The sequence below is a fragment of the Gavia stellata genome, chromosome 7, assembly GCF_030936135.1.
Source record: "Gavia stellata isolate bGavSte3 chromosome 7, bGavSte3.hap2, whole genome shotgun sequence".
NCBI classification, from domain to species: domain Eukaryota; kingdom Metazoa; phylum Chordata; class Aves; order Gaviiformes; family Gaviidae; genus Gavia; species Gavia stellata.
Window position 1 is genome coordinate 36,073,870 of NC_082600.1, and position 14,691 is coordinate 36,088,560.

The 14,691-nt window shown below is 34.4% G+C and overlaps 1 protein-coding gene across 1 annotated transcript in view; it reads right to left on the minus strand.

Moving 5' to 3' along the window:
* The window catches only part of FMN1 (formin 1), a 139,059-nt gene that overhangs the window by 12,040 nt on the left and 112,328 nt on the right, over positions 1 to 14,691 (minus strand). Inside the window, exons 14-15 of the mRNA XM_059819552.1 lie at positions 4,450 to 4,501; positions 1,090 to 1,239 (exon numbers count right to left, since the gene is read on the minus strand). Coding sequence (XP_059675535.1) covers positions 1,090 to 1,239; positions 4,450 to 4,501 — 202 coding nt within the window. The remainder of the gene's footprint in view (positions 1 to 1,089; positions 1,240 to 4,449; positions 4,502 to 14,691) is intronic.

Here is a 14,691-nt window from a genome sequence, read left to right on the forward strand (position 1 = left end):
CTAGACACAAGGAAATAAAAGATTCTTTGTAAATGTTTGCAGTTGTCAGCATCTAAAATCAATCTAATCATAACATAGACAATACAAAAAGCTACAAATTTCAAGTGTTTAAAAACCTGTAATATCTGTAAAACAATGTTGATAAGGTTGATAACTGGGAATTTATAATTTCTACATCTTGTCCCTTAAAAATCTACTTCTGCAAGAACCTAAAAGCCCCACTGATTTGGAGAAAAATGGAAAATGTAAGTGTAAATGAGTTTACTGCTTTTGCTGATACTTTTCAAGACATTTTTCTCCAAATCTGTGTCAATTTGGAATAAGCACCTGGATTTATATTTCATGCTGAAAGTGATTAATCCATTCCTTTCCAAAGCATGACCACTTTACCACTCTTTAGGTCTTTTCAAATGAATTGAGATACAGTAAGCATGGTGCACTTGTACTAGAATTGTTTTTTCTTTGTAAAAGAATTTAAGCTTCTTTAAGAAAATCAAGCAAATAATTGAAGGGTTTTGGTGGGTTTTTTTTACTCTAACTAATAAAATCAGGAGACTGTGGTGAGATCTAGCGGCAAGTAGTTTGATGTCCTCAGCAGGACACCAAGAGTCAAAAGTAGTGCTGTAAATTCAGTGTGGGGCTTCGACACTGTGCTAAGTGTGGCCTGAATCTCTGGGGCTTCCCTTTGATGCAAGTGCAGTATATTAACTGGAAAAGCATTCACTTTTATTTGTCTGTACTGTCTGCGACAGCAATATCGCCTCATTTAGGCTAGTTCAACATGAAAATGCACAGAGAAGCAATCTGTTACAAATTAGCACAGCTCCCCTTTCATTTTACTAGCTAGTAATTGGAAGGGGTTACAAAAGTGTAATTTATCAGATTATATGTGTTTATCTTTTTGTGGGGACAGCATGCCTTTGGTGAATTTTCCTACGCACCCTGAGGGAATAATCTTTCCTTGATGTCCATTAGATCTGAAAGAAAACAATGACGCCTGTGAAATATAGGAGTATAATTTGTTGGGTTTGAGAAGGAACAGTTTCCCAGACATCTAAAATGGTATTAATGACTTTATTAGAACCTTACCGTTCCTTGGAAATGCTCTTGCTCTCTCGTTTCCAAATGGTCTTGAAGTCACTGCAGAATTCGTACCACACCGTGAAAACGTAGTTTGGTGTGATCTCCTTCTCACCAGGCTTTGGCTTTATCCCAAAGTATCCCACCGTTTCTTCAAAGCTACAAGGGAGGGGGAAAAAAACCATCAACACATAAGCCCACTGGGGAAACAATTTCTCTGATGGCTAGTTCCTGATTCAGTAGTCAAGGCTGGTAATTACCATAACTTCTTCTTAGCCTTGGAAATCGTAGCAGCAATTCGTGCTGAGTATAACTAACCTTCCAACACCTGCCTCATTCCCAGGAGGATAACTTACAGATGCATGAGCTATCATAGAGATGTGTCACACAGGCAAATCATGGGCATTCAATTTTAATGAGAAAAACTGCTTGCATTTCAGGAAATGCTATATTATATCTATTTCTTAAATTTTATTGTGAAACACTCCATGAAGATCTTATTCTCCCATTTATCTTTATTGAAGGACTATGGAAGAGTCACATGCCAAGTCAGGAAAAAATCTCCAGGCTTGGTTAATAATAACCTTCAAGTACTTAGGGTGAATTGGGTGTAGCAACAAAAAAGCCACAGACAGTGCCAATAGTCAGTTTGCAAAGTTTTTACTGAAAATAAATCATCTCCTTCCACATGTGTCAATAAGGAGATAATTAATTTTAGGAAAACACATTGCCAATATTTTAATGTTTTTTTATTTTATAATGTGGCTACTGAATTGCTATACAGCTGGATATTTTCAAAGTATTCTTTTATTATAGACAATACTTCCGATAGCATTTTAACTGATTGCGCATTTTTAACCTTTATGATATTGCTTTGTACAGATAAAATGGAATGATTCACATGACTAGGTATTCACGTGAAGACTTATCTAAACAAAACAAAAGAAAAGTATGATCACTTTTGTAAAGATTGAATCACTTTTCTCTGCACAGTAGATGTAACTGTCCTGAAAGATTTGGTGATACTTATGAAAAATAATGCTATAATTTAAAATGAAAGGTAACAACATATTTCAAAATAACTCATTTTTTTGGAAAAATTCATTTTATTTAAGCAAAAGAAAGTTATATTCTTCTTTATAGTTGTCAATGGGTCCTAAATGTAGAACACAGGAAGTGTAAATCTTGAAAACAAAATAAGTAAGAGGTATTTTAAAGACTTGTAAGGAGTCACCAACTATTCAACAGATGTTACTTGAGCAACAGATGCAGCTTCAGCAAATACTTCTTTCTTAACTTATATTTGCATTTGCATAGTCCACATTGCATGTTTTCATACGGAATTGCCAAGGTTAGGGTCAAGTTTTTTTGCCTTAGGTTGAAATTCAAGCTTTTAGCTAGGCTTGAAGAATATAAAGTAACCATCAAAAAAATACAGAAGTTACCCCCCAAAAATAAAGGAATATATACTCCAGCTGCTTCACAAAGTAAAGCAGCTTGGATTTTATCCACATGAGCCAATATGCTCTGGGTTTTTTTGGTACTTTAAAGATGGATACAGCTTCTAGGACATGCTGAAGAATATCACATATTGCTCCAGGTGAGCTATTAATATAATAGTTTTTTAAATCCTCATATACAATAACCTTAACCTTTTAAATTTCTTACATAGGTTTTGTAGGAAAAATGTAACTATATTTCAAGTTAATTGGTGAACCATGGTAAAGGAATCACAATGAAATAAGTATGAAGAAGCCCATAACATTCAGTTGAAGGGTCCTGTAGTGACACCACAAGGAGAAAATAAATAAATAAAAAACTAATACAGCTTTAAATATCTGTGTAAACCATTCTAGGATTTCAAACCCTAAAAATACTAAAATACCTCAGTCATAATCACCTGGTTAAAGCAGTTCATGTCTACTGGGCAATGTCATTTCGATTATATTCACTTGGGCCAAATATTCCTCAGCTGTTCCTACTCCTTGACTAGGATAGCTGAGGCAAGAACAGCAAGACCAAAAACTCTCTTCTCAGGTTTGCTCCATGCAACAGCAGCCCTGGTAACATCATGATGTCTTCTTCCTAATGGAACCCTTCTCCACCCCAGCTGTAGCTGATACAGTTGTCTCTGCATCCTCCAGGATTCTGAATTCCTGCACACTCTCTCTCACTCTGCCTTCATCTTGACACTTACTCCTCATCCCATCTTCAGCCCTTCCCCCAGTAGCACTGTTTTGCTTTCACCCAGATTAATCTAGCTTCCTGGGCTGCTTTCTGCTTTCAAAAGTAACAGATCATTTCAGCAGTCATTTAAAATAGTAAATGGCCAGTTAGCAATTGAAAAACTCTAACTCCGTCCCAGACAACTAATTCCTTAAGTCAACTGCAAATTAAGTGTACCTCCATACCCTGGAGAGTCTACTCTGCTCCAAAAAGGCTACAAAGCAGGCAGAATATGAAAGAGTCCATGCCACAAAAGGTAGGTTTGTAGCTAGGTAGGAACGAAACAAGCCAGCCAGCCAGCCACCCTTGACAAATTAAATTAAGAGGTAAAGGCCCAGTTGATGTCAGCCAATAGTTCAGCCAATTTAGGTACCTTCCACAAGCAAATGGAAACAGTTCACCTAAGACTTGAAATGCATTTGGGAGGTGCCTCTCTCTCTTTTCCTGACTGTCTAGGAAGACTAACTTAGGTGTCTCAGTTTGGTGGAGTGACTCTGGGCTTAGCAAAGTAACATAAACATCCAAATTACCACAGATCTGCCTTTAGTGACCGTGAAGAAAAAATATTAATAAGATGTTAAAAATTAATTTACCCCAGTTGATTTATAGCTAACACAAACAAGGTTAAAGGCAGATCCTTCAGTCTCGCAAAACTATAATTTGGTAAAAAAAATTTATTAGAAATACTAGCTTATTAAATAATTCACTATCTATATAAAAATAAATTTATCTCACTTGTCCCCCTATTTTGTCTCCTTTGGCCTAAGTGAGGCACAGATATTCAGGCCATAAAACCATTAGGATTTCACTGGTTTCTTAGTATACTGCATGCAGTAGCCTAAGTGCTGAAAATGTTCAGTGACAATGAAATAAATTTTTACTACATTAAGTAGTTAATCAGTTACTACAATATTCTGTAAAACTGATTCAATTCAATGTTGACAGTAATTAAAACTTCAAACACAGTACACTGTTTGGCTAAAAACTCAACTGAACTTTTTCCTGGAAGACTACATAAGAATTTTTCAGAAAACATATTACTTCTTTGAAGTACAGATCCTTTTTCCTATTTAATGTAATTCCTAAGATCAATAACATCTTTGACCAAAATAAACTGTTACAAAACACTAGCAAAAACCTTACCATTTTTGTGCATTTTCCAAACTGCTCTCTTCTTTTTTACGTTCTTCTTTAGCTGCCAATGAAAAACATTTCAAAGATATAAATTACTGCCTTCCTGTTTTAGAGATCCCACCAATTAAACATCTCTTACATTCAAAATTGGATAGGTTGCATACTAAATATAATAAAAGTGATAAACATTTGCTAATTTTTCATTTTTATTTATTTCTTGTACCTAAATGAATGCTTCTAATGTATCAATAAAGTGTATTGGATTTGAAAAGTAATTTAAAATCCATTCTATAATATGTAGTGGTAGACATTAATCCAAATAAAAAGCAAATAATTAAACTTGACTTTCAGATTTAAAAAAAGAACATGAAGTTGAGTATGTTTCTTTATTGTTGCAGACCAAAACTTACAAATTTAAACCTGTTTTTGCAGCGCAAATAATTGGAAGTTCAATTGGAATTGAACAGGTACCAAACATAGTTAACACCAACTGTTCCATATAGCTATCACATTTTGTTCAGGAAGCTGGAAAGTGAAAACACATGTACTAAGTTTTAAATGTATGGTATGTACATGATTTTTTTGAAAAAGCAGCCAAGAGTTTGAAATATGATTAGTGAATCTGAGCCCCTCTGTTACAGAATGCTCACATGAACTACTTAAAAGGATTTGATTTTCAAAGGATGGACATTTTCTACTTTTGAAAATGTTTCCTGAGCTGGATACTCAAGCAAAGGCGCTAGTTTTTTCACAAAATGTTGATCACTTCTTAGTACAGTGGAGCAACTTTAGCTGCGGCAGAATACCACACATGTAAAACAATACTAAGGTGGAAAAGCTATTCCTATTCCACATTAGGATAATCCTGTAAGTGCAAATGTTAATATAAACAGAATTCAGACACTTCTTCATACAAAGATAAAGAACTGTATCTTTTTTCTGCTCAGTCTATAGGAGTGCATTGGCTGGCTGAAATATAGTTACCAACTTGAGTTCATAGACAAGGCCACTGAGAAATTGATCCTGAATTATGCCATATCATTATAATGCTACCAACACAGAGGTTTGTACTAAGACAGTTAAAATAATTTAAAAACTGGATTACTTCAGAACATTTGCTGTTAACAAAACAAATTAATTTCAACTCATATATTTACCTATATTGGGCAAGTGTGTTGGAGATACTTATTCAGATTATTTCAGTATGGGAAAAGCCAGAAATAATGTTGTGTGCCCTTTGTAAGGGAAACGATTAATTCTATACCATTAAATACTCCACCTCAAATCTTGGTGGCAAGACAGCTGCAATTGAAATAGATAGGGCAGCTCTGATTTATTGCGTTCATCTAGGGCTCCTGAGAAATTCAGCTAAAGTTAACCTACTATACTTAATTCATTATTTCCACAGCTCTTTCATTTTATATCATTAAAAGTAGAAAATATAGGTTGGTATTCTGATGGTTCATCATGATACAAAATTAAGTACATATAGAAAAACAAAGATGGTTAAAAGCTGAACTGTGTATAAAATTGTATGCTTTATGATTACATTAATAATTTCTTTCTGGTTGTTAAGGAGATGAAAAATTGTTAAGTAAGGCAAATTTCCCAGCATAGCTACATTCACAGCTACAACAGAAATTGAATATCCTCAGGTCCCTGCAAATGAACAAGAACACAATAACTAACAAGGACAACATGCTTATACATTTGTAGTTAGGTACTAAGACCTGATTTACTGGCTTTTAATCTTGTAAGAACAGAATAAGGGAAGATAGAGGAAAGAGAATTTAATTTGTTATAGAAAGGAGGAAAAAAGTGTGACTTCTAGGAAGAAACACACAAAGTTTACATTAATATACCAGTGTGTATGTTTGTGTACCAATATAAAGGAAAAGAGGAAGGAATAAAATAACTGTATTATATGACAAACAGTATTTTCCATATTTTTAACTATAAGCATGTCTACCAAGGAACTATTTAAAAGCATTTATTTGGAATTTAGATGTTGAGACTTGTTAAGAAAACAAAAAAAACAACTCTACGTAACAAATTCTAAGTAAATAGGAGTTACAAAAACTACATAATGTGTAAGACAAGAAACCAGAGCAATTCTCTAATGTTCCATACAATTTCTAAGTAATCCTCCACTCAGAGTTTGTAATATCCTGCTCTTTTTCTCTCCCTCCACAACCTACAATAACTAACACTATCAATGCTGTCAGTAAAGGTTTCCATGAAACATTGTATGTTCTACAACAAAGTCCTCAAAGCCCCATAGTCAAGATATCAATCCTTGTCTTAATTCTTGGAATTACTGAAGGCAATTAAAATGAATCACATAAATGAAAGAACTTTCTTTTTATTTCTCTGGCAACACCACATTTGCTTGCATAGACCTTCCTTTTTGCTGAAGTGGGATCATGTAATTCTTTCATCCTTAGACCACGTGCTTGATTTCAGTTTCCTCAGTTTCCTTATGTTAAGAATGTAATAACAGCCGTATCAGATTGTCATAGGGATTCATCTAGCCTAATATCCTGCCTCTGGCAGACACTGAAGCAGGTGCTCAGTTAGAGTTAAGGACCAGGACAAACACATGATCCTTCCCTTGAGTATTCTCTCTGCCTCTGAGGTTCTGTAGTTCATACAAAATGCTTCCTTGGATGTCACTTCAATGTAATTCTCAATGGATTCTCTCCCAAGAACTTGCTCATTCTCTGCTTCAGCTTTTATAAGCTTTTTAGCTTCCACAAACTGCTGTGGCAAGTGTTCTATAGCCTAACTACATGTAGCACATTTTGTCTGTTTTGAAATGGATTTCTGATATCACACTCTATTTCTTGTATTGGAGAAAAGCATGACTGCAGTGAACATTGAAATACAGTGACTATTGGCATTAGCTTTTTGATTAGGATGCTTTTGAAGTTAATTTCCTCACTGTCTCCATTTATTGAGCATCGATTTCGTTTGCAGATAAGTTTGGGAGCTTGCAAACTAATTCCCATTAGGAGGAAACTAAACAGGAAGCTCCACAGCAAATGCACTCCAATACTTAATAGGGACAAAAGGACCAAAATAATGCTTGAGCCTTCAGACAGCTTTGAAACACATGAGGTGGAGATGTTCACCTCAGATTAAATCTAAGTCAAAGCTTAAACCTCTACTGTAAACACATGGGCCTTAGGCTCTCCTGCTTCAATCTGCTAACCCAATCCTACTGCACCAAATTATTCCATAATGTAGCCAAGATGTTCTACATTACATGTATACAGATTACATAGAGGCCCTTCAAAATGACTTCCCCTAAGCTGCATTTGGTATGGAGATACCCTTCTGTCTGACCTTGGAGTCATTAGGCTTGACCAGCTTTGAAAATGACAGGGAACTGTCACATGTAAAGTTTGCTGTCTGGTCTCACATCTAAATGCAAGTTCTTAATATGCTCTACTGTTTGGATTTGGTTAAGTCCGTATCCTGAATAAAGTTATCAGATCCTGTCCTATGACAAGCAGACAATCTTAATCGATATATCTTCTTTGAATATAGATATGAAAACCAGGATCAATTAAGAATTTCTGTGTCTTTCTACAGACAAGAGTTTTGAAAGGAAAACAGGTATTTACAAAATATACAGTTCTAATTTGCTGTAAGAATAGTCTTTTGTAATACAGACAGCTATAGACTCTGAAGACCAGCTACTAGTCTTATTCATCTTCCCATCCGTATCTAGCTCAAAGAATAAGAGAATAAATGGACTATGATCTTATGAATTTGCCTTATGAACCTGAGATGTTTCTGGTGATTTCCTTTTACTGAAATGCAGAAGTAAGCATTTGAAGAGTCATGATCCTGTAACAGTTTTAAGAGTGAAACAGTACTAGAGTGAAATGGTAAAAAAACCCCCCAACTTATTTCTTCTACATATTCTACTTGCTAAGGATGGAACAGCACGCCAAAGACTATTTTGAGAATGAGAAATTACCAGAAAATATTTATTTTTAATGGGTCTAGTATATGCATAGCTGCTTTCAGTTACAGCAGAACCAAGACCTCTTCATGCATCAGGCTACTATGAAATAGTACCTGAAAGAACAAAGGAAATATTGGATACTGGCATAGACTGAAAATTGGAGAAGGTCGGTAACTAACAGAGGCAAGCACAGAATACTGAAACTACTTGGTGTAAGAGGGGAGGACAAAGAAAGAAAAATGGGTAGATACAACTGCACAAAAATCTCACAGTTACTTCAACCCCTCTAGAGAAAATTTTTAACACTTACTGAGTCTGACTGGATAAATTTTCTGGTATTTCTCTCTGAACTTAAATATCTGCATGCATGTAAGAAGGATAATTCACACAAGTCTACTGTTCTAGTTGCACCCATTATAGCTTTTTTTATTTTTCAGTATCTTACTATATTCAGAATTGAAAGATCTGATGCATAATTTTTTATAACTTTTCTACTCATTCTGGAGCAATGACAATCTTCAAAATTATAAAAACACTCAGGCAGCTAACAGTTAGGATGGAGACATCAGAACTCTTAGTTTTATATTCCAAGGCTGAGTTCATGTGGTTCAAAAATGCGTGCTTCATGAACTTCTAGAGACTGGTAAATTATAAGTTTTTCTGTGGGGGAAAAAACCCCCTAAAACAAGGTATTTGATTTTTTTGACCCAAGGAAAGAAATAGGTCTTTTTGGAGTCATGTCTTCCAACCAAACACAGTTAAGATTAAGATAGAATCTAGGATAAGACATAGACAAAAAATCCCCAAAAAACAACCCCAAAACCAAACAACAAAACCAACCAGCCAAAAAAAAAAAACCCAAACCCCAAAACAAAACATGCAAAACCAAAATAAAACCCCTAATGACATTCCTCTCTGAACTTTATAGAGCCTAGACAGAGGCTGTTAAAACAGTGACAAAAAGTTATTACGACATTTTCTAGGCTCACAAGAACTCACCTTCCTTATTAGCCAAGACTAAAACCTCTTACATAGTCATGCTGAAAGATAGTCAAAAGATGAAACCCATCCTAGAAACATACTAGCCCCTTAAATCAAGAGTTGACAAAGAAAAGTATATCCCCAGAGAGGTTCAGTTGGGTTATCTTTTTCCAAAGTGCCAAATGTCACATTCTATGACATCACCAAGTAAGGAGAACAAGCAACAACAGACCTTATTTTCTTGGTCTTTTTAAAGCATGAAGACATATCACCATTTGATAATGGAGATCCAAATCTCTTGGAAATTATCCATTGCTGATATACTTGGGTATCAGAAGCTGAACTCAGAAGACTCTATGGCTAAAAGTATACTATATGTATCTCCATCCTCAAGTACAATTGTCATACAAGGGAAAGTTTTTAATAACCATGTTTAACCAGGGACTATGCAGAGTGGAAGAAGCAGCTCAAAGGTGCCTTCTACATGGGTAAAAAGACTAGAGACGATCACCAAAAGCAATATAGATGTTCTCTGTTTTTGTACAAAATTCTGGACATGCTTAAACTACTAGACACTATAGTAGTACAAAGAACAGCAGGATCAACAGTGGAGTGAGTTTAGCCTTCTTTGGTTTTGGTTTCAATAGATCTGTTACCAGTGAAACTTTATGAATAGTCTTAATTTTTAAGAAATCCTTTACTCAAGACTTACCGGACTACAAGTAATAATATAGAAAACAAAATTTTCACAGGGATGCGCTTGCTAGCACATGGCAGTTCTTTGAGCTTCAAAGAACTATCATGAGCTATCTATTGAAAGTGTGCTTTCCTAAGAATTGTTATTTTAGAGTCATGGTGGGTTGACTCATCTCCCAGGATGGGGAGAGTATAGGAAGAGCAAAACTGAGAAAAACTTATGGGTCAAGATAAAGACAGTTTAATAGTGAAGAAAGGGGGAGGAAAAAAACCAAGTGATGCAAGGGCAATCACTCACACCTCCCACAAGCAGACTGATGCCCAGCCATTTTTGAAGCAATGACTACCTCTCCCAATATCCTTTCCCCTCCTTTTTTATTGCTGAGCATGACATTACATGCATGAAATATCCCTTTGGTCAGTTTGAGTCAGCTATCCAGGTTGTGTCCCCTTCCAACTCCTGGCCTACTTGCTGGGGGGACAGCATGAGAAAAAAAGAAAGCCTTGACAAGGTGCAAGTGCTGCTCAGCAATAGCCAAAACACTCCTGTGTTATCAACACTGTTTTAGCCACAAATCCAAAACGCATCCCCATACTGGCTGCTATGAAGAATATTAACTCCATCCCAGCCAGATCCAGTACAACAGCACATAGTCATATAGAAAAGTTATTGTAGATGAATCTTAAGATTTAGATCAATTGGCTCATTTGGACAGTTTTTATGCATAAAAATCAAGTCTATAGTTATTTTTTTAACTATAGCCAAGGTGTCCAGCCATTTGATTTATCATGTTAAACAATATGTAGTTTTCAATGCAGTATGAGGTTTTATAGTTCAGCTGATGATAGCAAAGCCAACTGCATGTGGCTAACAATTCATACAAAGTGTGAATAAGTATCAACAACATCCATTTAATCTTTTTATTATTAGTGTTATCGTACTGTCTAGAAAAAGATAGGGCTTTGCATAAAAAGGCCATGAATAGAATACATTGCAAATGTTATAAATGAACAATTTTTACACTACAACACATGAAAATATATTTCATTACCTGACACTGCCAGAATCTGCTTTCTTGAAATGTGAATTTGAAAGGAATGGAAATCAAATTAAATAGAATCTTTTAAACAAATTAACAAATGTCAAGTGCAAATAAATAAGTATTCATGAAAATACACATGTGAATGCAAGATAGTGTAAAAATCAGAAAATGGATCATCTCTATTTTCCTTTTTTTTTTTCCTCATTATTGAACTGGAATATACTGTATTTTGAAAACATGGCTTGACTAACAAGAATAAGTATGGTACTGAGAATGGAAATTTGGGGTTTGGAATTGTTAAAGACATGGAAATTCAATTTCTAATTTAGTATCATATGCTACTGGGATGAAGTTTTACATTTCATACAGACTGAATCCAATTTTAGAACTGATTTACTTTTTGAAAACATATCCTATAACAAAGCATATAGCAACAGAGGGTATAAAACTTCTCAGAAATTAGGTATTCATAGTAAAAATTAATTTTGTAATTTCAGACATTTATACTTTTTATTCTAATTTTTGAATAGTCTTTCTCAATAACCTTAAAAGTTTTTAGCAAATTATGATTTTTCAGAAATTCTAGAGGAGATGTGTTTTCTGTTCTAGGAAGATACATACTCAAGAAAAATCTGTCTATCTAGAGCTATACATAAAACCTGAATTTCTTGCTATTTCTACATTATTATATTGATTTACTTTTAATATAACTCCATCTTTTGAGAAATAATATTACTTTTAAGTTAGTTCTATACAAAAGAATTCTTATTACTTAAGAATTGACTTAATATATACACATAGCAAACAGGAGAGAATACACACAGTGTAAAACATTTTGCATTTTATTTTTTATTTATTGTATTGTATTCAATTTCAAATTTAAAAAATACATACTTAATATGACTGCAAATTACTTCATGTGGCTACAGTCCACCATTCTCATGCAGGAGCTTTTTTGTCTTATAAAAATTTTGTATTTCAGAAATATAAAAAAAACTTAAGTGTTCTATGTACAGATGCCTAGCAACTCATTTTTCTAATATGTATTACTTGATTAACTTTCTTTAGCCAGTTACTAACTTCTAACTGTAGGCTTTACGAGCTCATGGAATTCAACAGACAGCCTGGAAATTACATGTATATATTTCATTGTATATCTAACATAGTTTTCTATCCCAGTATATTAGAATGCAAAAAATCCCCCAAACAAATGTTCCCACGCCCATCAAGAGCTCTTTCTTCTACGGTATCAGTTAAGCAGGAAGGTCTGGGAGCAATGGAATCAATGAAACTTGGCCTACTGTGGATCTATATTTTAGAGTTAGTTCCCAGATGGATTAATTAATGTTTAATTAAGGGTTGAGTTCATGATACAGCCTTTCTCTCCCTGGAAGGCTAATAGGGTCACTCTTGCCTATTTAGCCACATATTTTTATTGAGATTTTAGGAGCTTAATATCTTAGGATCTCTAACTCTGTCACATTTGGTCGAAATTGGCCAATGCATTAACAATTATTGGCAGGGGAACAATCAACAGGCAGTGTGATCACATAAGCCTCGTTTCCTTTACCTCTTTTCTAAATTAGAAAATGGCACATTTTTAACATGGGATTTGGCTATGCAATTTTTTTTTAGATGGTTTAAATACTGGTATAGACATCTTAAATCCTTTCAAAACAATCTTCAGAACACTTGCTGCCATGAGGTCTTAATCATGCTTCCCTGAAACAGTCCTTACGTGTTTATTTTCCTTTGCAGTGGTACAAAAACTGTTTTTAACTAAGAAACCCACATCCAATGATGAAAATGTACAAATGCTTCTATCATAAAAAGAGTCTCTGTGCAGTCTTGGAAAGCTGCTTAATAAATAAGTTTCCCCACAAATAATCAGGAATATTAGTTACCAACCTGTATCTTAGGTACTGGGCAAGGACTAATTCATTAACCATATTTACCATACAAAAATTGTTTTAAGCATTATAAAAGATTCAGTGCTTTTAATGTTACCAAACCATAACAAATTGTAGACATTTGTACACACACAGAGGCACACACCAGCAAAACACACTCAAGCAACACATTCAAGAAAGTGTTTATTATCACAGGTAATAAAAAACCTAGGAAATTATGTTTTCTTTTAAAAGTGATAACGCTATCTATAAATGTGCCAGAAAAAGTGTTGAAGGTGATTTTACCAGAACATTAGAACTAACTATAAAGAAAAAAATTATTATATTTATTTTCATAAAGACCTACATTTCTTAAAATGTATGTTTCTTGGTATGATGCTTCTATTGTATTCTATGAGAGCAGATTTTTAATTTAAAGCTATTTTTTCAGTTATCTTCCACACAAAAAGGTAATTGTTTCATTAAAATTAGGACTAACATTAGTCTTACTTTGCTGTGTTCTGGAGTTATTAATTGCAAAGTAAGAATTAGCATTACGTTTTTCAATTCATTCCAATTACATTATTTGAAACTGCATTTTGTTAAAATGCAATCAAGCCATTAATCTCTCATTCTCCCACACTTGTGGTTCCAGAGAATAAATATTTTTAAAGCCTATTAGTACTTAAACACTATAGAAATACATTCTAATTCTAATTTCTTTTTAATAAACTCTTATAATGTGGTCTAATTTCAAGATTAATCTTTGAGATGACTAAATGTATCTAAACAGTTTATGGAACTGAAAAATTAGTTGTAATCCTTTCAAACAGAACAAGGTTAAATCCAATCTGTTCTGTGTTTGGGAAAACTAACTATCCAGATTATCTGTAAATACAATCTCCTGTTGTAAGCAGAAGTAAAAACTTTAAGCATCAGCACATTTTTATACCAAGGACAATACTTTTAAATAGTTGAATGATTATTAAAACCAGTATGAAGCAGGAGGTCTTCTCAAAAACTTTAGAAGGATATAAAAAAAAAAAGTTTATTTGATGGTGAACCAACAGCTAATCTGGTGGGTAAAGAATAAATAATTATACAAATGTAATTAAACTAATTTCAGAAAAGCTGGTGAAATTTGTGGCCTGAAAACTTTTAGGAGAGAAAAGCCATAGCATTTCCTCCTCCTGTGGAATGATAACAATGATTTATGAAGCTAAAGTAATTTCTGCTGATTGAGCTCAGTCAAGATTGGTTTCACATGATCAGCTAAAGTACAGCAGTACGTGATGTGTAGTGGCCCCACATGTTTGAACACACTAGGACATGCTCTTCTAGGTGATCCAAAGGATGGGGGTGGGGGGCTAAAAGCTGCTGCTTTGTTTTCCATGCATTTTCCCCTCATTAGGATACACTCCTCCTGCAAAGTAAGCCACTTCTGGTGGTCGGGAGCAAAGTCTCATTGTAAATGCACAGCAGGATAGTGGCAAAGCTGAGATTAATTCTCCATAGATTTATATAGACCTTTCTCACTGTTGATTGCTTGTACTGTTTCAAAGGTGCGTATGTTGCCTTTTTTTATTGCTGGTTACTGACTTTATTCCAGCATATGGTGGTTGGCGCCATGACACAAAGTGAACATTTTATACTAGAATTAAAGTGGATA